Source organism: Haliaeetus albicilla, chromosome 6 (genome assembly GCF_947461875.1).
Source record: "Haliaeetus albicilla chromosome 6, bHalAlb1.1, whole genome shotgun sequence".
NCBI classification, from domain to species: Eukaryota; Metazoa; Chordata; class Aves; order Accipitriformes; family Accipitridae; genus Haliaeetus; species Haliaeetus albicilla.
In genome coordinates, this window is record NC_091488.1 from 983,606 (window position 1) to 1,010,506 (window position 26,901).

The 26,901-nt window shown below is 37.4% G+C and overlaps 1 protein-coding gene across 6 annotated transcripts in view; it reads right to left on the bottom strand.

Moving 5' to 3' along the window:
- The window catches only part of MAP3K15 (mitogen-activated protein kinase kinase kinase 15), a 121,557-nt gene that overhangs the window by 69,231 nt on the left and 25,425 nt on the right, over nucleotides 1-26,901 (bottom strand). For 3 of the 6 annotated variants that reach the window (XR_011324924.1, XM_069784784.1, XM_069784785.1), the window contains exons 3-8: nucleotides 26,513-26,536; nucleotides 21,504-21,575; nucleotides 17,932-18,125; nucleotides 15,275-15,443; nucleotides 13,845-13,951; nucleotides 506-676 (exon numbers count right to left, since the gene is read on the bottom strand). Coding sequence is in view for 5 of the 6 variants with exons in the window: in XM_069784784.1 (XP_069640885.1) it covers nucleotides 506-676; nucleotides 13,845-13,951; nucleotides 15,275-15,443; nucleotides 17,932-18,125; nucleotides 21,504-21,575; nucleotides 26,513-26,536 (737 nt within the window). In the remaining variant the exon portion in view is untranslated. Of the gene's footprint in view, nucleotides 1-505; nucleotides 677-13,844; nucleotides 13,952-15,274; nucleotides 15,444-17,931; nucleotides 18,126-19,073; nucleotides 19,128-21,503; nucleotides 21,576-26,512; nucleotides 26,537-26,901 lie in introns of those variants that run through there. The other 3 variants (XM_069784786.1, XM_069784788.1, XM_069784787.1) reach the window with 3 other exon arrangements.

The window sequence follows — 26,901 nt, forward strand, 5'->3', positions numbered from 1 at the left end:
TTGATATGATTATACAAACGTACCTATGTGAACAGTATGTCAGTGACAGCCTGTGTGCACATGCATGCCTTACTGTCTTAAGAAAATTCATAATGCGGTTTATCAATATTTTTCCGTATATAGAGTAGATCATTGCATTTCCTGGGGATCCAGTGTGGAAACCATCCTTGCACAGAGGACCAACATAAGTCCCATGATCTCACTTGCACATCATTTTGGCCTTGAAGCAGATTAATTGTGTATTTTCTCTACAAACACATGGGTGAACCATTGTCCCCTCCCCAACAAACTAAGTGTAACATTCTATATTCGTGATAGTCTATACAGAGAAGCAAGGAAACACATATCCAAAGATCTGGTGCTCAGTAAACCTATTACTCACACAGGACCCTGAAAAAGAGGTAAGTAGAACAATTGATCTAATTCTTACAGCCCTGCTTTTCATAACCAGAAGTAAAAGTCTGAAAACATTTTTAAATAGCTGGTTTTGGTTTTCTTCTTTTACCATTCAATGGCATGATCGCGACTATTGGTATCTTTACAGTCAGAATCAAGAAACATATCCTTGTAGATCCTCCCACATAAGCAAAACATATCTGGAGCAGGGTGATCACACGTCTGCAGGACTTGAAGCATAACTTGTAGTGCCTTCTCTCTGTCACCTGCATTATTTCTTCTGAAATCACATACAGAGAATAAAATAAATGAGTTCAGATCTGAAACAGTAACTGCAAGGTGGTGGAGTAACATTATCCCCCATCTATTCCACAATCCATCCATCATTACTACATATGGACTTGACTTTATTTAGACTGATGTATGATTGTTGGTTGATTGATAAAAACCAAATGTATTCTCCTATCATGGGACTCTACTTCTAGCTCACAGAAGAACTGATTTAAGCCCAGAACTCCTCTATGAAAAAATCTGCCATCTGACTTGATTTCTCCCTGTGTAAGCAGACAGACTCTGCACATCCTGCAATGAGAAACAAGTGCTTGTTTAGTGTTCATTCCCGACAATACTTAACAAAACTGGCTATTTTCAGCATTTGAGCTGACAGCTCATTCAGCTATGCCCAAGATTTGTAATCTTGAATCCAGAGGATCCAGAGCCAATACCAAGCAATACTGACTAAGTACAGGAGAAGCCAGGTCAATCCTATTTAGGCAAAAGAATGATAGAGCTCAATATGGGGCCTTTGAACTACAACAAGAATAAAAGGGCAAAACTGAACTGTATTTCTTTCTTAATTAAAATTCTTCAGATTAGAGAAAAATTTGGAGAACAAACAGCTGTCATACAGCTTCTTTTCACAAATATTTAACAATCATATTGGTAAGAAATCAGTGATTAAATAACATTTCCACTCATTATTATTAAACACATCAGAATTTTTGCCTCCCTTTACCTTGCTGGTTTTGTAAGTTTAGAATTCACTGTTTACTGCAAAAAGTTGCTTAGAAAAAAAAAAGTCTATTTGCAAGAGTAATGCAAACACAGCTTAAAAGCTTAATAGCCTCTTCAAGTCATTTTTTAATCACCAGAGAGGTTTAAAATATTTACCCACCCCTTTTCAGAACTGTTTACAATTTTCTGATCCCCACCTAGGTATGCAGGAACAGGCTTACAAGTCCTACAATTACTTTGTCAGCAATACCAGTAGCAGATGACGGTTTCTGGTAAATTTATTATTTGCATGCTCTGAAAGGATTAATATTTACTGTAAAGCAGCTCAGCTCCTTAGGTAACCAGCTGATGCAAGAAAACCAATAACAAGACATCTGTAGCAAAATTCAGGCTTCTGTGCATGTTAGATGATGGAGAACATCTAATAAGATTAAACAGATTTGTAGCTAGTTGTGCAGGCTGTATCCTGCCTTTGATGTCACTGGCAGAATGTAAACTTTCACAGCAAGTACTTGAATATTTTTTAAAGCATTTTTGCTTCAGATTGACTGTTGTTCTGGTATTAATACTGGTCTCCTCTAATGAGCGTACAAGGAGAAAGTTAGTACCTTCTTTCAGTTTTACAAGAAATAAATAGAAGTTAAAAAGTGTGGGGGTAAATCCATTGCACAGGTCAGCATGCTCTAACCAAACCCATTCTGAACTAACCAGATTCTCTCAGGAATAGTACCCAAGTTTCACTGCTGTTAATAGGAACACAAAGAAAGTTGAGTAAACAGAGCTTAGAACAAAATTTGGCCCTAAAATGCTAAGTCCAGCAGGTCCCCGGTCATGTGTAACGTGGTCACAGAAGTTGGCCCGTGTTCAAGCTCTTGCTGAAAACACAAGAAATACACAACTAGTTCCTAACTTACAGCACTTTTGCATGGAAGATGAAAATTAAAAAATCACTGCTTTCCAGACAAGACAAACTTTGACTCAACTCTGCTTTGTATGAAAACAGGGTAAATATTAATGATCATACAGAGAGTTGTTATGTACTGACTGATTAACTTTAAAGAAAAAATACAATGCATAAAGCAAGACCCTGCTTAAAATAAGACACTGTGCAGATTAATACTTCTGGACATCAAAGGATGAACCAATACAATACCAGGAGCATTTCAAAGGACCAAGCCCTAAATAAACAGTGTACTACTACAGGACTCAAAATAAAATTAAAGGCTTCTATCTGTTATAAGGAAAAAATAATCAGTAAAAATGTATTAAAATAAACAAAATTTAGCAAATGACAAGTATACACTAATCTAAAGGGATATTATTAAACAAAAATCAGTTTAGATACCTTTACATTAAACTCTGTTTTTCACAGCAGGAGAATTTGATGTCCATTGGGCAATACAAACCCAACATATCAATTACAATAATCTACAAATCTGGGAACAGTTATCGCCTTCTAAAGCAATCCCAAAACCAGAGGGCTAACCAAATAAAAAACAACAGAAAAATCACATAACTTGGGCTACAAGCAACTTCTCTAAGTCAAGATGAAAATATACTGTTGGAAAAGGTGCAGAACCTGTTACGCTGGACCAAAACAGGTTTTCGTCTCTTACTTCATACCCCACACTTTGTCAGGTCTGCATGTCTGACAGATTATAATTTGTTTCAAGGTGTCTTGAAACAGGTCTGTGGTGTTATTAATAAAGGAGATTACCTTAAACCGTCAGGACTGTAGCACTGACTTCTATTTTTCTTACCCAAAATCAAATATATTGGCTTCCACACCTTCCCAGGCCCCATTTAAAGACATAGCAGAGCGAATCACGAAAATGTGGGTTGGAAGGGACTTCTGGAGGTCATCTAACAGAATCTCCTTCTCAGAGCAGGACCATCTCCTGACACTAGACCATGGCAGCCTTGACTTTGCCTGAAAAGCTGAATCTATTAAACCTCCAAGAATGGAGATGCCATAGCCTCTCTGAGGAGGGAAAGCTAAAGCACCATATGTTATGATGTACAGTCATGAGAAGGAAGGCAGCAAATGTTCTCTTTATGGAGAAAATTGGTGCTCCAGGTGAGACTGATTCTGCAAAGCAAATCCCCTGAATATGAAGTTTTGTAAGCCAGAGCAGAATCACAACAGGCTACCACAGAAAGGACCCCACTAGTTTATTTTACTGCTCCTTGGTTACAGGCCAGCTTGCACTGAAATACGCATGTTCCTCATGGTATCACACAAACTACTCACTTTGGGAACAAAATACAATTTCGAAATAGGCATTTTTTCATTGGCGCTCTTCAACATACAATCCATTAGCGTCTCCATGTCTGGGATATGATGCATCCTACCTTAAACAAGTCTGCATACACGTGCAGTGAAAATATGAGTTATTCTTCATGGTTTGTCTAGGTTTGGGGGGAGCAGTTCTTAAAATCACTAATCACAACCTGAAAATTCTTTCAAAATACAGTTTTACCTTTACAAAATGTATTTTAAATGGTAAATGAGCTAGAAAAAAGAATACTACAATTTCTTTAGAAACTATATTAAAACAAAGCACATGCCCTGGGAGAGTTGATAATAATACTATTTTTTTCCCCACTAGTTTCTTTGTTAGCACATTTCCATTCTCTCCCTACAAACCTTGCCTTGCAAAAACTTGCATGGAAACCAAACAGAGAAAATTAGTCTAAATTATGTGAACACAATAACTGCAAAAGCTACTGCTAGTGAGGAAAAATATCTTAAAGTTACTTCTAAATACTAGGGCAATTATGAAAATACCCTAGAGCTCAATAAAACACTGCCAAATCCACCCCCTACCCCCCACCAAGCAAAATGCTAGGAATTAAAAGGAAATAGAGAGTAAAAATTAAAACCACGATGCCTTTTTACAAATAGCCAGCACACTAATCTTCAGTACTGTGTACAGTTCTAGGTTGTATTTGAAAAAGAAACTAAACTATTAGAATTGGGGGGGGGGGGGGGGGGGGGTGTCAAACGGAGAGAAGAACAATCAGTGGTATGGAATGGTTTCTCTATGAAGAAAACTTCAATAAACTAAGGCTTTTCAGACAGAAATGACTACATAGAGGGTTTTTTTCCTAAAAAATAATGTTGTCCTGCAGGACACCTTTATAGCCTCTAATCAATTCCTCTGAATTAGTCTCAATGTTCTGTTCCCAGTTTAGTTTTGCCTGACAGTTTGCCTCCTCCAGAAACTGCTCACTGATTCACTTGCCAATTTGCTGATTTGCTCATTGCAGCGTTGCCACATGATTTCTCTACCATGTTTCTTTAATCACAGAAGCAGTCTTCTTGCTTCCTGGCCTACACAAGCCTCTTTCATATGTCTCCCCATCCTGGCCAACTATCCACTCCTCTTTACCTGTCTGAATCACTCTGTAAGGCTACAGACCTGATGAAAACAGCTTAGCACATAATAAAAATAAATTTTTAAGCACATGCATAGAAATGCATATAGTGAACAGAGCAGAATTGAGGCATGATTAAGTTACAGTGCAACTTCAGTTTTGTATCACATGTTCTAATTTGTTGCTCTCCACCCCATCCTGCTGTCATATTTTGTCTTAACCTAGGGTTGGAGTCAGACTTCCTTATTCATAACAAGAGGTATTCAACTCAAACACTGTCCTCTGAAGCCAAGGGGTAAGTTGCAAAATGAAGCAATACTGCTTATTCCAAAAAGCATGATACAGTTAAAAACTTCCTACTACTAAGCTACGACAGGATTTTTTCTGTCTCTCCCTGCTCCATCCCCCCTTCTCCACACTTTCCTCTCCCTCTCAGAAAGAAGCTGCTGTTCTGTAACTTGGCAACTTCAGTCACGGGAATTGTGGCTTGGATTGGGAAGCCCCGAGGTACTCCATGTGCTGCTGAGACACGTTTGGTTGTTTCCATGGGGGAACAACTACACCACAAGCAGTAAGTCCTAACGGATGCGCTCGTGCTCTTTCCTTGTGTGTACTCACAGCATCCTCCATGGCTATTGATATTTAAGGGATCTGGGACATTCTCAGATTAAAAATTCGTAAACTGCTAACAGCACCAGAAACACTCTCTCCACAGATCAGTCCTGTCCCATCCACCACCCCCACAGTTCTCTGGGCCTCTCCCCCTCTGAAGCGCAAGAATAATATGTTGAGGTTTGCTTCAGTTTGTTCAAGTTCTCTCTGAGTTTGTACTAGTGGAGAGAGGCCACTAAAACAGAAACCAATCATCATTTGCAGAATCCCTTTACAAATCTATCCTTCTTTTCCCTTCCCAAAGTTACTTGATAAACACACAAATTACCACCACTGTCTCGGGAAGTCCCTGAGCCACAAATTGGTGGAAGCAGTGGGATTACTTAGGGAGATTTACTGCTATGCATTTTCCTATCTTCAGACTGTACCCTGGGTGTATGCTATTGACCACCATCAGAGATCTAGGCTAGAAGGAACTATGCCCTGAGCCAATATGGCCATCCTTATGCTGTTTCTCTTCCCCAGCTCTCAAACATCATCCAGAAATCATATCCATATCACAGCCTCTCACCTGGAAAAACACTGCCTTACAGAAAAAAACAAATTATCTTTTTTTTTTCCCCCTCTCTTTTTGATTTCATGGCTTCTTTCTTCCCCCTCAAATCCATTCTCTTCTCTGAATCCTTCTCTCCACTGCAGTCATTATAAGAAGTCCTAGTTTTAAATACCCCTAAACCAAAAATTCTTCCTGCTTCACAGGCTGGTTTTACCAGCTTTAAAGCATCGGCATGGTTAAGGAGCCAGAACAACACTCAGTGAATCAAGCCTTTGTCCAACAATGTTAACAGGAACAGCATAGATTTCACTGGGACAAGAATTAGCTAATGCTCCATAAGTAACAGCTGATACAATTATTTTTTTCACTTTTTTTTTGTTCACATCTTCCCCTGCATGGCTTGTTTCCATCTGCCTAGCTGGAGAAGACTATATACTATAGAAAACCATATATCTGCGAGAAGTAATTCACTCAAGGGAATCCACCTTTGGCTTCCTTTATATTTCATGTGGACTCATTGATTTGATCCTCTCTTATTATTTTAAGGTCTCTATAAGCAAACAGATTTCTTGAAGAGCAATGCTCAGGGAACAAATCAAACCATAACAAACAATTCTGAAAACGTTTCCTGTAGAATAGTCCATTCAAAAAGAGTAACCTGTTTTTTCCACTCTGTTCCTATATGAATATTGTTTCTCTTCCAGTTTCAGCCTTGAAGCAGCTATCAATAGTTTACTGCACATATCATGATTAAAAAAAACCAACTGATCTCACTGTCACATTGCAGAGGAAATGTCAGTGAGACAACTTAATCGGTTAGTGTAAATACTACCTTTCATAAAATAACTGGTCTTCATGTACAATACTTTGTTCATTTATTATCATGTACAATACCTTTGCTTCCAGTGATGATATGTAATTAATAATAAAATATGTATTTTGAATTTTCTTACATAAAAATAGGACACTGTTAGTTAAGTATGCCTTAAAGACTCCATAGCAGGTGATCTAAATTGCTATTAACTGTACAGAAATCTACAGCAAAAAAGATTTTTAAAAAATTCTTACTTATTAAGGAATACAACAGCTAATTTGAATTAGTTGTTACACTTGCACTCTCACTTAAAAAAAAGAAACTAATTTGTGAGTTAAGACACATTTCACTAAGGATGCAATTTGATTGTAGAAAATTTGATGCTTGAAAGAGTGAATGAGGAAAACAAGACCCTAAATTGGGCCTTGAGACAAACTAAATTTGCAAGTCTCCAGTTAGATATGACAATGAAAAAAAAACAGATTTTTTTTTTTTGCCTCTCACATACACTTCAGGTGCTTTATGCAAGCCACTCATATAAAATGAGGAACCCCATGATGTGTTTTTTTACTAAATCTGAGTAATCACAGAACAGAACATTTTAAATAACCCAGTGTTTTTCAATGGGAATAATTTCCTATGGCTACTATTATTCACAATTACTAGTGATTTTCTACTTGCACCCTGTTACGCCCTTCACTTGCTAATTGCCTTTTTTTATTATTGTATTGGAATATGTTGCTTGTTAAAACACAGCATGCTGAGTTAAATAATAGTGACTGCATCTGCCCTCATCTTTAATATAAGTGAAGATAGAACTGCCTTGGAAAAAGACTAAAGTCTTCACAGCTCTGGCCTCGTGCCAGGGCTGAGTTTGGTTTTAAAGTCTACTCTGTTTTGAACAGAATTTGGCATACACTCTGGCATCTGCAAGCTTCCAGAACTTGGTGTCTCCAGCCCTGGTAAATAAGGCCAACTGGAAAATACTCAAACATAAGTGTACTGCGCATCATCAAAAACTTTGCTATGCAGCCCTAAATTAGTGAAGTAGATCCTAAGCAAACAGCCAGCTGACAAGCACACTTAGCAATTGAATTAACTATAAATACCTGTACTTTGTCTATCTACTATATATACACTACAGCAACAGGAAACAAAGCAATAAAGAACAAACCAACATCCTTTTTTATTACTCTCTTAACCTGATTACAAGCAAGTAAAATTCAAAGAAATGGATTGCAAAACTTTCCTGTCCCATTGGCTTTGATCATGATTTATACTGCTCACGTGACTTGCTCAATACTTTTAGATAATTTGAGGCAATACAAAACACAGAATAGGAAACAGTTCATTCTATTCTAAAATTATTAAATAAGAGAAGACATTCTAGAAACCTTTTTAAAAAATGCAATATGACAGTTATTGTTTTCTGCAAAAGACTTGGTTGAAAACAATAGTAGGTTTTAAAAAAAAAACAAAACCTTTAGGATCTTCTTTTACTGTTTGTTTGGTTTGGCTTTTTTTCCAGATGGATCAAAAATTTAACTGTTGCTTATAATTAATCCACATGTACTTTAAAACATTGAAATATTGCGATTCCAAACACAAAAGGTATGAATATATGCATATATAATACATTAACAAAGCATATTAAATCACTTTATATGTCCATCTCCCTTAAGAATAATCTTGGGGGTTTTAAACTGAAAAAAAAAAGGGGGGGGGGGGGGGAGAAAAAAGCTGTAATACTAGAAAACCAGTTTTAACACCATGCCATATATGCAGGTAGTATTTCTACCTTCGTTTCATTAATAAAGACAGCCATTGCACTAGATATTCAGGAAAATTACTTGTTGGGGGGGTAGCTGGATGTGTTCATACATTCAGATTCTGTAAAACATCAAATCCCAGGGTGAAAGCTTCCACAAAAAAAGGATCATTGACCAGCTCCTCTGTGTGTGAATCTAGAAATTCGTCAATAAAAGCACTTGGCAGACCTCAGCTATAAGAGCATCACATGAAAGAGCTCACCTGGCAAGAGCCAGGTCCTAAGGTCCAGCCGCTTTAACCTAAGTCAGTCCCATGAACTATAGCCGTAACTCACACAGGAAAGCAGAGTGGACAAAAGTAACAAACATAGTGACATGCACTCTTTAAACTGCAAAACCCTCAAAATTTAACAGAAATTCAGGCCTCGTATGTGTACTTGCCAATGTAAAATTAAACTGTGTGATCAAGGGTAGGGGGAGGGTGTTATGTGTTTTTTGTTTGGTTTGGTTGGTTTTTTGTTTAAAGGAAACACAGCTACTGGTCATCTCATGCAAGAGCTGGTTTTAGTGTGAGGTTCTGCCATGGACTGGCGTTCGCTGTTGGTGTTGAGGCCCCTGCCTGGGGAGCTGGGATGCAGGTAGAGTCAAGGCTGGGAGTTGCAGGAGAAAGGACACCCATACACCTGAGACAGCTGGAGGCCATCCTGCATGACTGTCTTCTAGCTTTACGCAGGTCCCTTCAACCCAAAGACTTGCCATGGAAACATGCAGTCCTCATTTTATAGGAGCGCTAGCTTGAGAGCCTGAAGGCTAATTAATAAAGGTGCATTTCCATTTATTGCTGAAGTCAATGGGATTTTAAAATACATTTCATCATGCTTTACACTTCAAAAGAAAAAAACACACTGTAGACACCTCAAGCTAAGAACCTTTAATTAGCGGACTTCATGTATCTGTGTGTTAGTTCCACACCTGTAAATGTAAGTAAGCACCATTGTTCTATTTCTCCATGAGATGGTGATATATTACTCGGGTATTGCAACAATAAACATGAAAGAACCCATAAGGAACTAATGATACTTCACATGTGGGGTGGGGGGCTGTGCCATGTAATAAATGTGTATTTATTTATCAGATGGAACTATTACATCTTTAACAAGCAGATCGACACAAAATATTGAGACCTCCAGCTATACCAGTGTACTGCACCAGGCAAAGCTCTCGAGGAAAAAAATCAGACAGCCTTCAGTTAGACACGCATTTAAAACAGAGGAAATAAAATGGCAATCTTAATTGAGAAATTTCTTAGCTTTCAAGAATCTGGAACTTTAAGAACATCCTTTCATGGCAGCTCCTATACCTCATCTTCTCCTTAGACAGTGCTTGCCTCCCAGACTAGGTATACCCATGAACTGAAGCAAACAGCCATCCACATCTGAAACACCCAGCCCTCAATTACACAGCATCTTACTTCATACCAAACCCATGAATACAAATATTGAAAACATTCATGTTGCACATTTGGGCTGAACTTATACCTAAAAATGTGGTCCATTCTATGCCTAAATTAAGATACAATTAGACCTAAATCTCAGCTGGGAGGCAACAAGGAACAACTTCTTACCACCCACATCTGTATAGAAGAGAGCACTCTCTGCTCTGCTTGTGTGTGGAGTCAAAATTAATTAGCTTAAGACACTGGTAGAGGAATGGCCTTTTGCTCCCTAAGACTTCTAAACAAGCAGCCAGGAGGGTGACCTATTGAGATAGCCCAGGCCTGGAGATAAGCACAAGCCTGCAAACATCCGTTATTAGCCTCCATTATTAGACGTAAGACATGACAGATCTAAGATGCTCTCAATGGTCTGCTCTGAAATGGAAACCAGGGAGGAAGACAGGATCTTGGAGAGGGGCTGTGCTTAAAAACCCGCTATGTGAATCAGGGTACCAGAAATCAGCATGAAAATGCCTGCCTCCCCTGTGTACAATAACAGGAATTGCTTTAGCACACTTCTGCACAGTACTCTGCAGGCAGGCCCGGGCTTGCTTTGCTCATGATCCAAGTGAGGTCAGACCCCGGCTGGCTCTGACCCAGAAGACATGCAGCTAGGCTGGAATGGAGCCGAGTCCAAAGTAAAACATCGCCATCCCTTTCCTTAGCACAGCTGGTTAACTTGGACCCAGAACCGCACACAACTGCAGTTCAGACTGGGTTTGTGTCCACCTGACGCACCAGCAAAGCCCCCAGAAGCCATCCTCTGCCGCTTGCCTGCCACGTCGCTAGCTCTGTGCAGCACTCCAATAACACCGACTTGAAAATGCTACGGGAAATTAATTGACAGCAGAACCCAGTTACAGACTCCAAGAGGAAATAAGTGAAAGACTTTTTCTGTTGATTACGATCACAGTTCTGGTACACCTTCGTAATGTGATTAAGCAAACATTAACTTCTGCAGGGTCAGATATTCTTACAGCTGCTAATTCTGTTTTGCTTATGATGTATTTTCTTCCTGGTAGGCTCAATCAGTTGTACTGAGCAATGTTAATACTGTTCGGTATGCTGAAATTAATAGCATATTAAGTGAAAACACTTTTTTTATAAACAGATTCTGATAGAACTTGCTAAAAAGAATTTGTTTTTAAAATAGAAAAAATAAGTGATTAAAAAATCCCATGGAAGTAGGATGCTAACAGCAACACTTTAGGGGTCATTTTAAACTAAGTGGACTTGTTCTGAAAATGTTCAAGTCTTAACTTTTGACTTTTTTTCATCATTTTGTTTCTTGAAGGCAAAAACACCTGTAGAAGCTAAATTCTGCATTCTTACTGATGGAAAAGTGGTCATTTATTTCTGAAAAAAACTTTCCATAAGAATGTTTAAATTGTTCCCAGAAGAACACAAGGATAGTCATGCTGGTTCAGGCTAGTGATCAATTTAACGAAGCCTGTTAATGGGGAAAGAAAGTTCATGAGCCATTCATTTTGTCTTGTCTTACCAGGGCACTATTGGCATTGCCAAAACAGAAGATTTAATGGCATGAGGTTCACATGCTACTCAACATACAAAGAATTTGAAGACAGAAAGAGTAAAGGAGCTTGCCAATTTTATTATGCACATCTAAATGAAAAAGTTTTAAAAACTGATCGTATAAGGGTATTTTCCTAAGGACAGGGCATGACCCTAGCATTATTCTTACTGGCAAATCTAAACATCTTGAGTTAAATTCCTGAAATAATAAAAAGTTGGACAAAATTCTGAAAAATAGGGCCAAATCCTTTTTGTTGAAACCACTTCTCAGTATGATATCTTAAGGAGGCTTGAATTTCAGAAGCTTTATAAGATCAAGTCTGCAAGTTTTAGGGGTTTGGGGAAAAAAGGTGGAAAAATGTATCATTCAATAGTAACAATAATATTCAATAATAACAATAATTATGCAGCCAAGAACATGGTTTAGAATTTACATAATTTAATTAAAGAAATGTCAAAACTCTGGCTTCTACTTTGAAATATTGCCTTGTGTGGTATATTAAAAATTTTATACTGAAAGTGCATTTTTTCCTTTTATTTTTAAGCAGCCTAATAAGAAAATTACCTTTCCCTGGGTGTGATAACTACCAGAGCAAACTGAAAATTATGTAAATGGATTCTGTCTTCATATATTCAGATCAAAATTTTGGTCTTTTGAAAGATACACTTCAGTGAAACAACAGACTCAGTAGATGGTTAATCAGCTAAGATTTAATGGTCTGTGATATCAGGAGTGGAGAATCAAGATACCCTCTCTTCACGTCCAATCTTAAAAACAAAAACCCTACATAAGCTGAATTATATGTAGTAACCATATTCATATATTTGGTATCAAGATCTAAATATTAATAATTTATCCTTATTATTATTAAAAAGGCTTTGTCATGATCTAAATTTGGGTTAAGATTCCAAATATGGCTCTAGTTATCTTTTTCTGTGAGAGATTTGGGCATTGTCTGGCACCTGGTACATTTTTTCCCACAGAAGTAATTCTCATTGCAATCAATTCACTTCTCAGAACTCCGAGGCATTTTAAATAGGTTTAATTCCAGCCTTCAAAAAACATCACTATAGCTAGCTGTTCATAAAAGCATGGACATTAGAATTATTTGTGGTATCAGTCACACTTATGCTGTATACTCTATATACTCTGTATTACTCACTACTACATTCTTTCAAAGATCACTTCATGCTACTTGCCACTGCATTACTCAGATGATCACTCAGCCTATTAACAAAACACCAGATCCTTTTCAAAAATCACTGTTTTCCAAGAACTTTCCTGTTGGTGTATACTGCATTCTTTGTTCCTATATTTATGAACTTGCACATGGTTGCATGAGAATTTTTTTTTCTGTATTGATCACAGTCTATAAAATGCTGTGAGAAGACTGCTCTTTGACACAGAACTGACACAGTGATATCCAACATTTTTCTGAGCAATGATTTTGCATTTACTCCTAAGTCTGATGAAACTGTCAAATGGCACCAGATTTATTACCACTTTCCATAAAATGCCAAAGGAACTGTTTTTCTAGATCTATTATTAAGTTCTTAATCCCTTTGATGTATGCCATCCTGATGCTGCCCTGTGCTAGTTTTTAGTTAGATTGCAGGTGGCAATTTTTAATAGCACGTGGATTGCATCTAACCAGTTACATTTATTATTACATGTGATTTCATTTGCGTAAGATCTATTTTCTACAATACAATCTTAATATAAATTCTTTAGAAATGAAGTTACTATTATACATAGGCACTACAGAAATCTGTAGCTAACTAGAAGAGTTCAATAATATTTCTGTGCTTAATAATCTAGTAATGTGCCTGTAGGTCCGGATCACCTTTCAGCCTTTCAAAGAAGCTGTATCATGAATGTGTATTCATGGATCAAGCAGTGCTTGTTACCTATTACTTTAATAACTCACCCATAACTCTATTATGCTAAACTTTTCAAGGCATTCAGAATAAACAATCTCAGCTGGACCAAGAACCCATTGGTATCATTGGAGTCTTTTGCAATTACTCGGATGGCCTTTGGAACAGATCCACCCTCATCAGGTCATTGACAAAATGATGGTTGTTGGAAAACAACCATTTCAAAAGTTACAAGCTTCCCCCGTGCACAGGAAGTATGGGATTAAGGAAAGATGACTGTGGTGAATATCGGTGCGTGCAGAAAGGGAAAAGAATCTGACATTATCTGCACCATAAATTCATATATAAGCCCATATGGAACAGCAATAAAATGAGACGACCTCAATCAGTCATTCTTACCGATTCAATGCAAAAGCATAATGAAATTTAATGTTGTGTTGATCAGCCAGATCACAGGTAGGAAGCATTTCTAGTGTTTCTACCAGCTTCACCATAGCATCATAGTCCTAGTATGATTTTAAAAAAAAAAAAAAAAAAAAAAAAAAAGAAGAGAAAGAAAATAAAGAAACTGAAAGCAGAGGAAAGCATCACTAAGCTAAAATGTATCATGACTGCTAGAGAGTATCTCAGGTGACTGTTCCTAGAAGAATCAGTGAAAAAGCCACAAACTCCATGTAAGGAATTAAACAGGGATTTTGTCTACCCATGTCAGTACTTGCCTCTTCCTCACCTCAATGCCACCGCCCAAATTACTGAACCCCTCTGGCCAGTTTGATCGATCACACTCCCAGCACCAGGAATAAGAGGTGATGAGTCTGGCTCTTTCAGGCCTCATTAAGGACTTCTGATGAATGACACTTCATCAGGTCATTGCAGACTTGAGCACAGTTCATTCTGCAGTATATCAGCTGGTTGTGCATTCATTTTTGTTTCTCAGGGGTCACCCACATATACATTGCTGAAGAGGTTGGTTTACTGACACCACAAATGGCCTCACATTACTTAATTACTTTGTTCAAAACATGTTTTGAGATGATTACATTTCTCAAGCGAGAAGACCTTTCAGAAGAATGCAAATGATCACCAGAGCCAATCAAAATCAAGTTGGATAAAGTGGTGCAGGAAAATACATCTCTCAGAATAGAAAGTTGGGTACTGCAGGATGATGTGGTTACCCACTGCTCTCACAACCCATTTATACTTATGAAATAACCAACTTAGCTCCTGATAGAAAAAAATTTCCATAGAATTGTTGGAAATATATTTTAAAAGGGATGTCAAGCACACAGACTATCAGGTTGGAAATACAGTAAGCAGGCTGTGTTTTAGCAAAAGCAGAACTCATTTAAAAAATAAAATCAAAATAAAAAGGTGCATTTATATTTTAAAAACAAATTAATGTTTTTTTGAATGATAGTTCTCAACTTGGGCACCTCTGGCCAATACAATGGTCACAACAATTGCAATTTCTAAATATATCTGACTTTGGGGGCAAGGGAGGAAAGGGAGGGAAGGAAGGAAAAAGCAAACATCTTGCTTCAGTAGGAAATTTTTTCTTTTCTTTTTTTTTTTTTTAAGGAGGTTAAAGATGACTAAAAACAAAGGAAGAGACCTTAGGTAGTCACCTAATCTGTCTCTCTTGTTCAGAGGCAAAATAAATAAGAGTCTAAAGCCCCTTACGTGACCCAACAGACAAGTCAAACTGTTAACCAATGTAACAACTTGGTGTCAGCTTTGAATCACTGTTTAACAAACAATGAAGTATAGAAGAACAAACAAGAGCCAAAATATCATGGTAAAATAATCTTCCTTAGTCTTTAGGAACATACCTGAATATCTCTGTAAGAAAGAAGCAGGTTTATGACAATGTCAGAAGTCAGCACTTCAGTATTATCCATACGAAGCTTAATCCTGGCCAGCTCCTTAGCCAGTTCATCTCCTTGATACTTCTCTCTAGCTTTTCTAATATCATTTAGCAGTGTTTCTTTGTAATAGGCACTAAAGAAATAGAAGATAGACATATGGGAAGAAGGCTGTTGGATATTTCTTATGAAGCATGGTTATATTTCTAATAAAAAGCTTAATTTCTAATAAAAAGTACCATTTCCTCAGAATGAGGTGCACATCAAATGGTTCCACATTTTTCATTAACTCGTTATAAATATTATACCTTGCCCCACCTCAGACTGTGGGGCTATGTATCGATATGTTTATAACCAGGATTGTGAGATAACTTTATCAACGCAGTAAAACTGGGGCATTTCTTTGCCGCATTACTGACCGTGACAGATGTGGTAATTTGTATCCTAAAGAAGGCAGCAACCTGGATAACAGCGACACAGAGAGGAAAGACCAGTGTGATGTAAAGAGGAGGTACATGATTTTATCACAAAAGGAGGAAAGAGGCTTTCAAAAAAAAGAAACTAAACCAAACACAGGCCACCAAAAGCTGTTGCTTTCTGTTTGGTGAACATAATACATAATGTGGGCAGGATCTATGTAAAAGCCCCTGGTAAGAGCATCTTATTTACACTAAAATCAGTGCACAACACAACACCAGAGCTTTTGTACAATACAAAATCACATATACATTATCAGTACGACAGTTATAAATGACCTGGACAGGCTACTTGGAGATAACTTTATGCAGAGCAGCTTGTGGAGTCTATAGTTTGGAAGTTAGCAGATGTCACCTGACAGATACTCAAGTGCATACAATGCTTTTTTTTGTTTACAAATGGGTATTGCAAAGTATTCAACTTTGCTTAGCATAAGCCCTACACATAGCAAAACCCCCCAAGTTCTCTGTCTAATACACGTTATATCTTACAAATAACGTGCAAGATGTTTATAATGCAAAGCAGCAAGGTCACAGTAAGCGCTATTGGAAAGCTTATAATAGCTGTTCTGATGTCAGTGGAGGTTAGGCCTAATTCACCATGGATTTCCAATCTCAGGTTTCTATCCAGCATTGCCTTCAACCAGGCTAATGATAATTAGTCCTTCCTGTGCTAACCAAACCACAGGGGGATACTGGGTAATGTATTTCAAAAGTATCCAAATGATTTAGGAATGAGAGTCTCACTTTCAAGAATGACCCAGCACTTAACCTCTTCAAACTTATTCAAGCTTTTGGCAGGAATGAAGGATCATCTAGCTACATCTTCCTCTTCACAGGAATCTACCACAACAGCATCCAATTCGGCAGCTGTACAAAAGCCTCTTTCAGGCACTTCAGCCTGAAAATGGGTGAGAGAAGTGAAGCTTTACTGCGGGACTTCACAACACCATTACCAAACCAAAATCACTCACGACCCTGGTCATAAATGTCAGAGACACAGTGTATGGGTAGCTTTGGACAGCTGGCGCCCAGAGCACCTTTTCACAATAACACAAACGCTAAGCAGTACCAAAATTTACTACTACCAGGACCAACTGTGCTACCAGTTTCATGAGTCCACACCACTGACCACTTCTCTCCCATATGCCGACCAACTTCACAGAGCTTCTGCTCCTCCTATTGTCCCTTTCCTCAAAGTGTGCCTGTGTTGCCTGCATGTAGCCTCCCCTCTAGCACTGTTTTGGAGAAGCCGGAGGCAGCCTGTGCTTCTTCAGGCCAGCAATATTCCAGCTGCTGCCCAGCAAGGTGCCAAAGAACAGCAGACCTGCCATGCAAGGAGGTGTAAGAGACAAAGTCTGTGTCAGCAGGGTCATCTATGGGATCCTAAGGGTGAGAAAAGGAGTTTTTCAGGTGAGCCTTTCACTTGGGTGGGATGGCAGTGGGGAAAGAGAAAGAAATCCGAGGGCCCTCGGTGCTACCTCATGCTTCAGACACCAGGGAAAAGAAAACCTAGAAGCATATCTCTCCCAGTGTTTTCCAGAAATACAAACAAAACCAAACTAGCTGCAGAGCACAGGGTGAGCAACTGGGAAAGAGAGACTTCCACCTCCAGCCCCAGTCCTCAAAATTCCAACAGTCCCTTGTAGAAGTGGCTGAACAGTATCATGTTTATTTGGTGATCTCAGAAGGCTAATATTAAACAAAACAAACAACAAAAACCAAACCACAGAAGTTATATTTGATTGCCCATTGCTGCCATATATATATATGCTTATTTGGTGACAGAAAAGGACAGTCTTTGGATTTGAGCTCTATGAAGAGGCTGTGATCTCATCTCCTATTACAACCTTATGCACTGTAATTCATACTTAAGCACTTCACCTTAGCCATGGACTGCCTTTGCTTACTGATATTTCAGAAAGAAACCATAAATCAATTTCTAGCATAACGTGGTTAGTTAACTGCAACAGCTGCAGGACATCAATACAGAAAGCAGTAAAGTTAGTAGCTTCTTTTAACACTATATTAAGTGCAGTGAAAGATAAAAAATAAAAAAAGCAATGCTACTAGAGATTCCGCATCTTTTTTCATAACATTAAAAAGAGACTATCAAAGGTTCTGGAGGTATATGTGTTGTAAAATTACCATGATGTAACATGAACATCCTTGAGAAGGCTGATAAACTTGTCCACCAGTGGGACACAAAGTGGCCCCAGGATATTGTCCCAGCTGGGTTGCATATACTCAGAAGCTCTTCTTTGGGCATCACTTTCACAGCAAAAGTAGTCAGCAGAAGGTGTGATGATGTATGGAATAAAATAATAATTGCCACTGGAGGCCTAAAAGAAAACAAGCACAGTTTAGAAAACAAAAGAAAGTGGAAATATGCTTGTGTATACACAGAATCTTTTACTGTCAGAAAAAACAGATAGATTAGGGCTGGTGCACTATGAAGCTTTAGCGCACTGTTTAACACAAGATTTGCAAGCATTAAATTCAAGGAATTTTCTGTAGAAGAGTTATAAATATTAACAAGGGTGATGAATAAGGGTCCAGATCTGTTAAGTAGCAATACAATGAAACTGTTAAATTTTTTAATGTGATGCACAAACCCTAATAGGGTCTGACAGTCACGAGCTAACCTTCTGCTCCCAAATTTTGGGGGTCAGAGACATACTTGCATTCTCTAGGATCACTCTGTGCTAGGAAGGATATGATGCAGAGCTCCCCACAAAAAGAGAGATAAATACAGAAACACAGGCATTGGAAGGTCTTTATGGAGATGTTAATCCAGAGGAGCCTACAAAACATCTACTGCATGCAGCCATCAAACACCAACCCAGCCAACCAACCAACCAAACTTTGAAATGTTTTGTAATATATGTAAGATTTTTAACACAAAATTCTAGAGGTATAAACCAAAAATCCTTATGCCACACAGTGTGTGTTTAAACATGATCAAGGTGCTGAAAGGGGAGAGGAAACAGGACATGCCCTTCAGAGCCCAAGACCAGCAAGTTCAGAGTCTTCAACTCCTGAGCAAGACCCCAAAAACCAGACAAATGCAAAGTTTTCCACAGCTATTAGAAGCACCAGTATCCCATTTGGAGCTATGACAATTCTCTGCTGCTTAAAAGAAAAGTAAACTTTGCATTTCAGAATAACTAGGTAGAAGCACTAAAGCATGGGTCAGCATGATACATCTAACACAATCAACTACCACTAAATACCCTGCACCCACCACATTGGGGATTTCAAGGCATCAAACACGTAGAGCAAAATCATACCTTTAATTTTTTCATATCATCTAAGCCTGCAGTAAAGCCATTTAAAGTCACCTTGAACAATGGGAGAGTGCTAAGGTGATGGAAAGAACGGATATGAAGATGGCAGATTTTTATATGCATTAATAAACTAGACAAGAGAAATAAACTGTTCACAGGAAGTAACAACATAGGGCATGCAGTTACTAAAAATACAGATGGAAAAAGAACCTGTATCAGTGACATCCTGTTGCTGATCTGAGTCTGTAAGGATTTAGAATTTTAAATTATTTCTAACAGATAAAGATCAAGCCACGTTCCTTCCTCATAACCCCTACAGTACAGTATCTATATTGTAACAATATCATTATCTGTTGCAAAGTTATCTTTACTTCCTACTAAAAAAAAATCAGAAAACTTGCAACCCAAACTACCAGTACATTAAAACAACTTAGTCTCAGGTTCATTGAAATAAACACTGAGTTCAGTGCAATGCAAAAGCTTCTTGTGTATAAACTCTATTCTTAAACCTGTAAAAGTGAACTAGCTCTTCCTGCAATGGAAAAAAAAAAAAAAAAATCCAATTGGCAAGTATGATGTATCTTGTGATGCAAAGAGACCTGCAGTTATCTACTGAAAAAGCAAAGCAATTTTCAGAAAAATATTAAATGACACGTGTGAAACACTATATTTATTCAGCTGACTTCTCATCTATTTGACTTAGATTTCTTGCCTCTTTTTGGATAGTGAAATCCATGCAATTAAAACTACATTTTTAGCCATGACAGACACATTTTTGCGTGCAGAAATCAGGAACCGTGCACATATTTGAGCAAATCACCTTTTCTGAAAAGCAACCAGCTTCAATTTTCTAGCTTCTTCTGTCCAATATTTACAGGCAATAAATTATAAAGCCCCTTCCTGCAGAGTTTGTGGCCTAAGAGAGTCTTTCATATCTTCGTTACATCAAAACCCAGTTCTGTCCATCTACTTTTCTTACACTATCAAGGGCTAGAAATGCCTAAAAATACCATCCTTGCTTCTTCAGATTGTCTACTCAGGATGCTGGTCTCTGACACCAAAAGCTAATAATTATGAAAATTACTGTCCTGTCATACACCAACTACTGCTTTTTAAGATAATGAATAAATGGCACAGGTATGTATGAAGTAACATATATAGTAATTCTAGCTGCAAATATATATAATCTAAAAATCATGACTCATTTAATTGTAATAGAATTATAACTTCATAGTTTATAAAGACTGTATGCTGAGTTGGTTTATTTCAGGATTAGTAGTTAAGCTATTTTTATTGTCTTATTTTGAGATATTTTTAAGTTAAAAAATACAAAAAACTGAGCAGATGGAAAAAAAAAGCAGCTCTCAATAGCTAATCTTCCAGCAACTAATGTATGCCCAATATGCTAGCAATGTAACTTTTGTATTCAATCACAACACTTTAAAATCTACCACAAAAAGAGCCAAAAGTTTAGGAACATTGAAAAAAAAAAAAAAGGAAATAACTGCAAGTAAGTTGAGAGATGGACCTATTCTTCAGAGAAAAATGGTTAAAGGAATTAAGCACAGAGCCATGCCTTTGCTGAAGGCTTGAAAGAGTTAGGCCTACATAGGCCATTTTTAGGCTCTAGGCAAGACAAGCCAAATGTAGAGTGCTTTTTGGCTTAAAATACTCCTCTAAACGTTTTGCTAATGCTGTTAAGAGTAAACTCTTGACCTTAATAATGTAAACAGGCTTATTAAAAAAGCCTGTACTGCTAGCTATTCCAGTGCAACTGTCACTTTGTGACAGAGATGTTACACTAGAATTAAAGAGCTTTTTTTTTTTTTTTCCAAATAAATAGTGTTGAGTAAAATCTCTGCATTTTTAGAGAAGGAATTATGCCTGCACAGCTAATAGCCTAATTATTTCACTCAAGCCATGCAGTTCATTTTGCCACTTACTCAAGCATCAAGAGTGTCAGGAGTGCTTACCCTACCTTACAAAGCAGAAGGAAAACACATAGGATAACAGAAAATGAACTGCATTCACTCAAAGAAGTCACTAACTTTTGACTGTTCAGGGAGTTTAATCCACTGTTGTCTTAAGAATTAAGGTTTTCACGGTATTTTTCTGTGATATCACATTCCTATCCATCTTGCGCTACAGGTGACTAGGATTCTATGAACTTTAAAAAAATACTTCCTCTTCCAAAGGTGAATATATGCAGTATTTTTATGTACAGACTGAAGAGAGATTATCACAAGACAAGCATTCTAAATGCTCAGGATCTAGCTTGCAAGGAATGAGTACTCCAAGATTACAATCACTTTGAAGGGAAGACCCTGCCAAACACTATTCTTAGAGTATCCTTATACATCTTTAAATGCCTAGAAACATAGTAATAAGATGGCGTATCTATCCAATAGAAAGCAGATTTAAAGAGATACATACTTTGCCTATCAGATTACCACTGTGATATTCAGGAGGTACTTGAACCCGAAGAAAAGCTTTGTGGTTGTCAACCTACTCCAAATCGAAATAAAACAACAAAAAGGATAACACCACCACAAAACAGCATAAGAATCAAAAAGACAGACATGACACATGAATAGAGAAATTATTAAAGAAAGAAACAACAGAAAATTAATATAGATATTTATAGCAAGTCCATATTTACAAGGCCAAGAAACCAGTGCAATACTTTGCCACCCAGAATGTAAGATTTCTCTATTTACATGATTTATTTGTCTATACATCTGTCATCATTAAAATGCTTTCAAGTCTTATTTTTATGAACCTAACAAATTCATTACCTGCTTAGTTAACTGTAATTCAACCACTGCAAATATGCATCCCTTGAGATAGTAACATTTCCATAAAAACTAACTTTCATAAATAAATTTTAAAAGTCCTATTTTTCATTATATCAATAGTAACGGTGGCATATTTCATGATTGGAAATATTAAAAGTAATATTTATTGGGTTACCCATTGCCTTTGTACTATTCTCCCCTCAAAAGGAAAAATTATTGTCTGTATTTAAGATGCTCCTACTCCTCTTTCATTCTGTGCCCTTTTGCAAACTCTTTTAATACTTCTGCTGCCTCAGGCTTTTTTAGAAATATATCCTTAAATGACCGTATCATACAAACTTTTATATATTGTAAAAATAATAAGAAAATAAAAAATAGAAAGCTGCAATACTACTTCTTCAGATTATTAAATTCATATAATGTAATCATACTTTAGAGTCTTGGCTCTCATTTCAATCCATTGGGGCTACTAAAATGGAGAATATGAGTCCAAGTGCCAAAGTCTTTCCATTTAGTTTTCTTAAACGTTCATTGCCCTGAAACAGTAGATACAGTCTAATTTATACAGCTACTGAAACTCTGAAGACGCTTTCTGCCAATTACAATAAAAAGTGATTTTTCAACATAAAAATTCCTTGTGGCAAGAATAAATTGCAATCCTGCTCCCTTTAGATCGAGGAGAATTTTTGCTAATGACTCCTCCATGGCCCAGACATTATTCTCTGCTTACTCTGAGCTGCTACAGGATTTAATGAAAAAACAAAACAAAACAAAAAACATTTAAATGTCTGAAAATACTTCATCAGGCCCAGAGGCCTAAGTATACTATAATAAACCTTTTGATTTAATAGCCAGCTGACTTTCCTTTAAATACTTTCCCCGAAAGCAATTAACAGGGTTATTCAAATTTCTTCAGGCATACCATCAACTAAAGAAAAATTAACTATTAAGTCTGTCTCCTTATATTCTGTACTTGCCATAATTATTCTTCCAGAGTGGGAAGTTCTAGTTTGTATTCTCAGTGCCACATTCAAACAAACTGAATGGATCAAAGCATGTATCTCAAACTATGTGCAACTAATGCTAGGACTATTGCCAGAAGGACTGTATATTTTGCTTCCTGACTCTAGCACTTTTTAAAAAGCCCCTTCTGCAGTCAGTCTTTCCTTCACCAAATCTGGGACTTTTTTTATGCACCATTGCTTAGAATTCTGTAGAGGGAGAGGAAACAGAGAGAAAATTTCCCCAATAAATAAAAAATAAATTAAAAAAAATCAAGGATAGCAACAAAATGTTGCATCAAAACAGAACAACTTTCCCATGGATTTTGTCTATTACATTGGTTTGGGGGAAGATTATTTTTTTCAGCATTTTTTGCTTTCGAAAATCCTTGAAATTTCATTTCTCCAGTAAACCAATGTTTATCTGACATCTAAAGAAACTCCAAAGCACAAGCCCATTTTCCACACATAAATCTATTTTCCTCTACCCTACAGTCCAGTAGCATCCACTGTGCTCTCAAACGTTGATTTTTCCAGAATGACAGAGGAAACAAACTGTTCCGCAAGACTGCATGTTTGCAATTTATTTTAATCAATGATAATTCTGACAGAAACTACGAAGCTGTGCATATACCCTAAGTAAATTAGGAGAAGATAGTTCTCAAAGCTCAGAGGACCTCTACAGAAGGAAACCTAACTGATGGGACACAGAATCTTGACCTTGAATTTCATGTCAGGGCAATTCTTTCTTGGGAACTGAACTTCCACAGCCAATAATTCCTTCCTTTTGTATCCAAGTATGCAATAAATTATCAATACAGAATTTTAATTGCTTGTTTGGGGGAGTCAAGTAGAACTGAATCACATTCCCCATCTTATCTTATCCCTGAAAACTTCATTCCTGGATGCTAGAAGGAAGGAAGGAAGTTCTCCTACTCTTACGCTCTTTTTTCAAATGATAAGCTATTAAATCTCTGAGACTCACACCACCACAGCATGCTGCTGTATAATTTTCACTGTTAGATCAGCTGTACTCAGGCCAAAGCCCAAATGAATTGCTGACCTTTTTTCTATGCATTGTTTTCAGCTGTATGTCCAGTTTCCTCACTCTTGGCTCCTCCTTGATGCTGAATTAGCATAACAGTTTCCCTACAGGGAAAACATCGATTTTCTTCAAGGCTTACTTGTAATACACAAAAGAAAATCACCACAGAGGATGCACTACACATTCATCTTCTCTGTATCTTTAACATGGTTCCACACCTATTCTGTGCTGATTTTTTTGCACCTTTGTACACGACTTGAGATTTGCAGGATACATAGAAAAGGTGCGGGCAGGGAAACCTCAGAGAAAGCTCCCAGCTGCAGTAGCCTGCACAGGGAGTTTCACTTGTGTTGCTGCAAAAATGGTGTGCCGTGCCTGGTAGCAATCTCAGTTGTTCCCCTCCCCTCGTACAGAGTGCAGATGTGTGGACACAGAGCTTGTAAGATGCAGAGGGAAATTCTCTTCATGAAACCAGCAATAGTATTCCTGTAGCTACTTCTGGGTTGGAAGAAGGTTTAGCAGATCAATTATCTATCCTCTTTCCAGCATGTCTCCAGGCCCTAGTGAAGAGTGTATTTAAGCTCTTTTTGCTGTTCCACAGCTATGGCAGAGGCATATCCACACTTTTTAATCAGGAAAAGTGAAAGGAAAATATAAAACCCTAGTACAGGGATATTAACTATTGTATCTAATATTCAGCATTTAAATTGAAATGGTTATGTAGCTATGTACTTGATTGGACACAGTAAATTCACATCACTTTTGATCCTACTTAACTAGCACAGCAACCCTCATTAGCATTTAACTTCAAACAAGACATTGCCCGTACAGCTGTAAAATATTTAACCAAGCAGTGAAGCAGTGGCACCAGCAAACTGCATGCCTCTCATGACAACTCATTGGATCAGAAAGGAGGGGAAAGCAATTGTCTATTTGAAGTCTAACTCAGAAAAACATAAAGTTTTCACCCATTAACTATTCAGCTTGCTAATTAGTTTGTTGTAATTTCTGATTTAAAAACTGATAAAAGACTGCAATATGGGAGTACCTTTATCTAATAAAAGAGAATATGAACAACTTCAAATAACACAAAAGGGTCAGGAATCCATACTTGGTATTTAAAGTAATTTATTTTTTCCTCACTGTATTTTACTCACAATTGTTTTCTTAATTTAAGCACTTGAAGAAAGTGGGTTAGGCAATCATCCTTTTTAAAGGAGGGATGAAGATCCTAGTTTCAGAATGCCTCCCTGCACCTTTTGTTAGCCACATAGTGTTTACAGGTCTAATACTAGGCCCTGCTGTAGAAACCACATCACCAGATCCATCTTCTCTTCCACGTGAAGGGAAATACCTACCTCTGTGGGAGAAAGAATCTGCCAAAGGAAAAGATTGAAGGCTGCTAATCTGATTGTACTAGGCTGAACTTGCCACCATCCTCTTTGCCTTTACTGCATTTCTGGAATTACCACCAAAATGGCTCAGTCACAATTCCCTCTCTTGCTCTGGAGGGAAAAACACATGCATGCCTGTGACATTTTGATCATCCACCAAGTGATGGATAGTAGCATTCACAAGCAAATCTGCCTCATTCTGAGCCCCCCTTCACTGAGCTACAGACCAGTAAATGCAGCTCACATCTCACAAGTGAAACTAGTTCAAAGATCACCAAGACAGACAGGAAAATGACCTGGATTTACTCACATGCTCAACCTGATCTATCTTTAGCCTACATGCAGCGCTGTGGCCAAGTATAAACAGCAGCTCAAAATAAACTGCTGTGACTAATGCATTATCTCTTCTAGTTCTATTTTAAATTATTAGCAAACTCTAAGAACTTTTCATTATTTTAGTCCTGCTCTATATTCTTCAGAAGAAAATAAAAGTATATAGTGAATGTGAGCAAACAGAAAGGAATAAATCGAAGTTTAAGATTTTTGTAAATTCAGTAGTCCTTAAAATAACAGTGTAGAGTGTTTAATGAAAATAACCACTGATACGATGTGAAGTATGACAAAATATGTAACTGTTTATGATATCATGGCATATTGCAATAAGCCTAAAATAACCACTAAATTTTATCTTGGTTCAGGCTTGCTTACAATTTGGCTTTACTTGCATTAAGGGTAAGAATATTTTTACCTTGGGAAATAAGCTTTTGCATTCCTAAGTAAAATCTGTGAATTTGTGAGGAAGAGGATGGGTATACAGTAGCCAAGGCTGTTTGAGATACAAGAGTAAGCCCTATTAAGACATCACACACACATATATATTTGCACAAGTGGGTGAAAGTGGTAGAGGGAGAAAGACTTTGAATTTCTGAGTTTACATTTTGAGAATCAACCTAGATATATAACATATACCTACTAGCACTTTTCTAGAACTTAAAAAGGAACTTCTAAAGAAAAGTAATTTTTAAATCTAGCTTTACTTTGGAAAGGAAGTCAACAAGATTTCCACTAGTTTCAATTGTATATAGGTAAAACAGACTTCCTTCAATCATATAGAGCATATATATGCTTGGCAGCTTTGTTATTAGAGTCACTTCAAATGTAGTATTTTCATTTTGTGTTTTAAAATGAATGTGGATTTAATACTTACTGTGTTTTTCTGAGATACCATATCCTGGGGGGGGAGGAAAAAAAAAAAGAGAGAATAAAAATGTTTATCCATTTTTACTGGGAATTATTACTTCCAATAAAAATAACTGGTATACATATAAATATACACACGTACAGATGTGTTCTCCACAGCGTAATCCATATCTCCTGCCACAGAAAATTCCAAGTAGAGAGACAGAACATCATCAAGAAAAGTCTTAGTAGTTGAGGTTAGGAAAAGATGAATGATTCAAAGAAGAAACCTATTTAAAGAAGAGCCTATAAGATGAAGAAAGTTGTACTTGCCAGTAACCGGAGTTTCTCAGGCTGGGCACTCCCCATACCCAGTCACACTCCAGGCATTTGTGAGACAAAATCATTCAAAGCTGG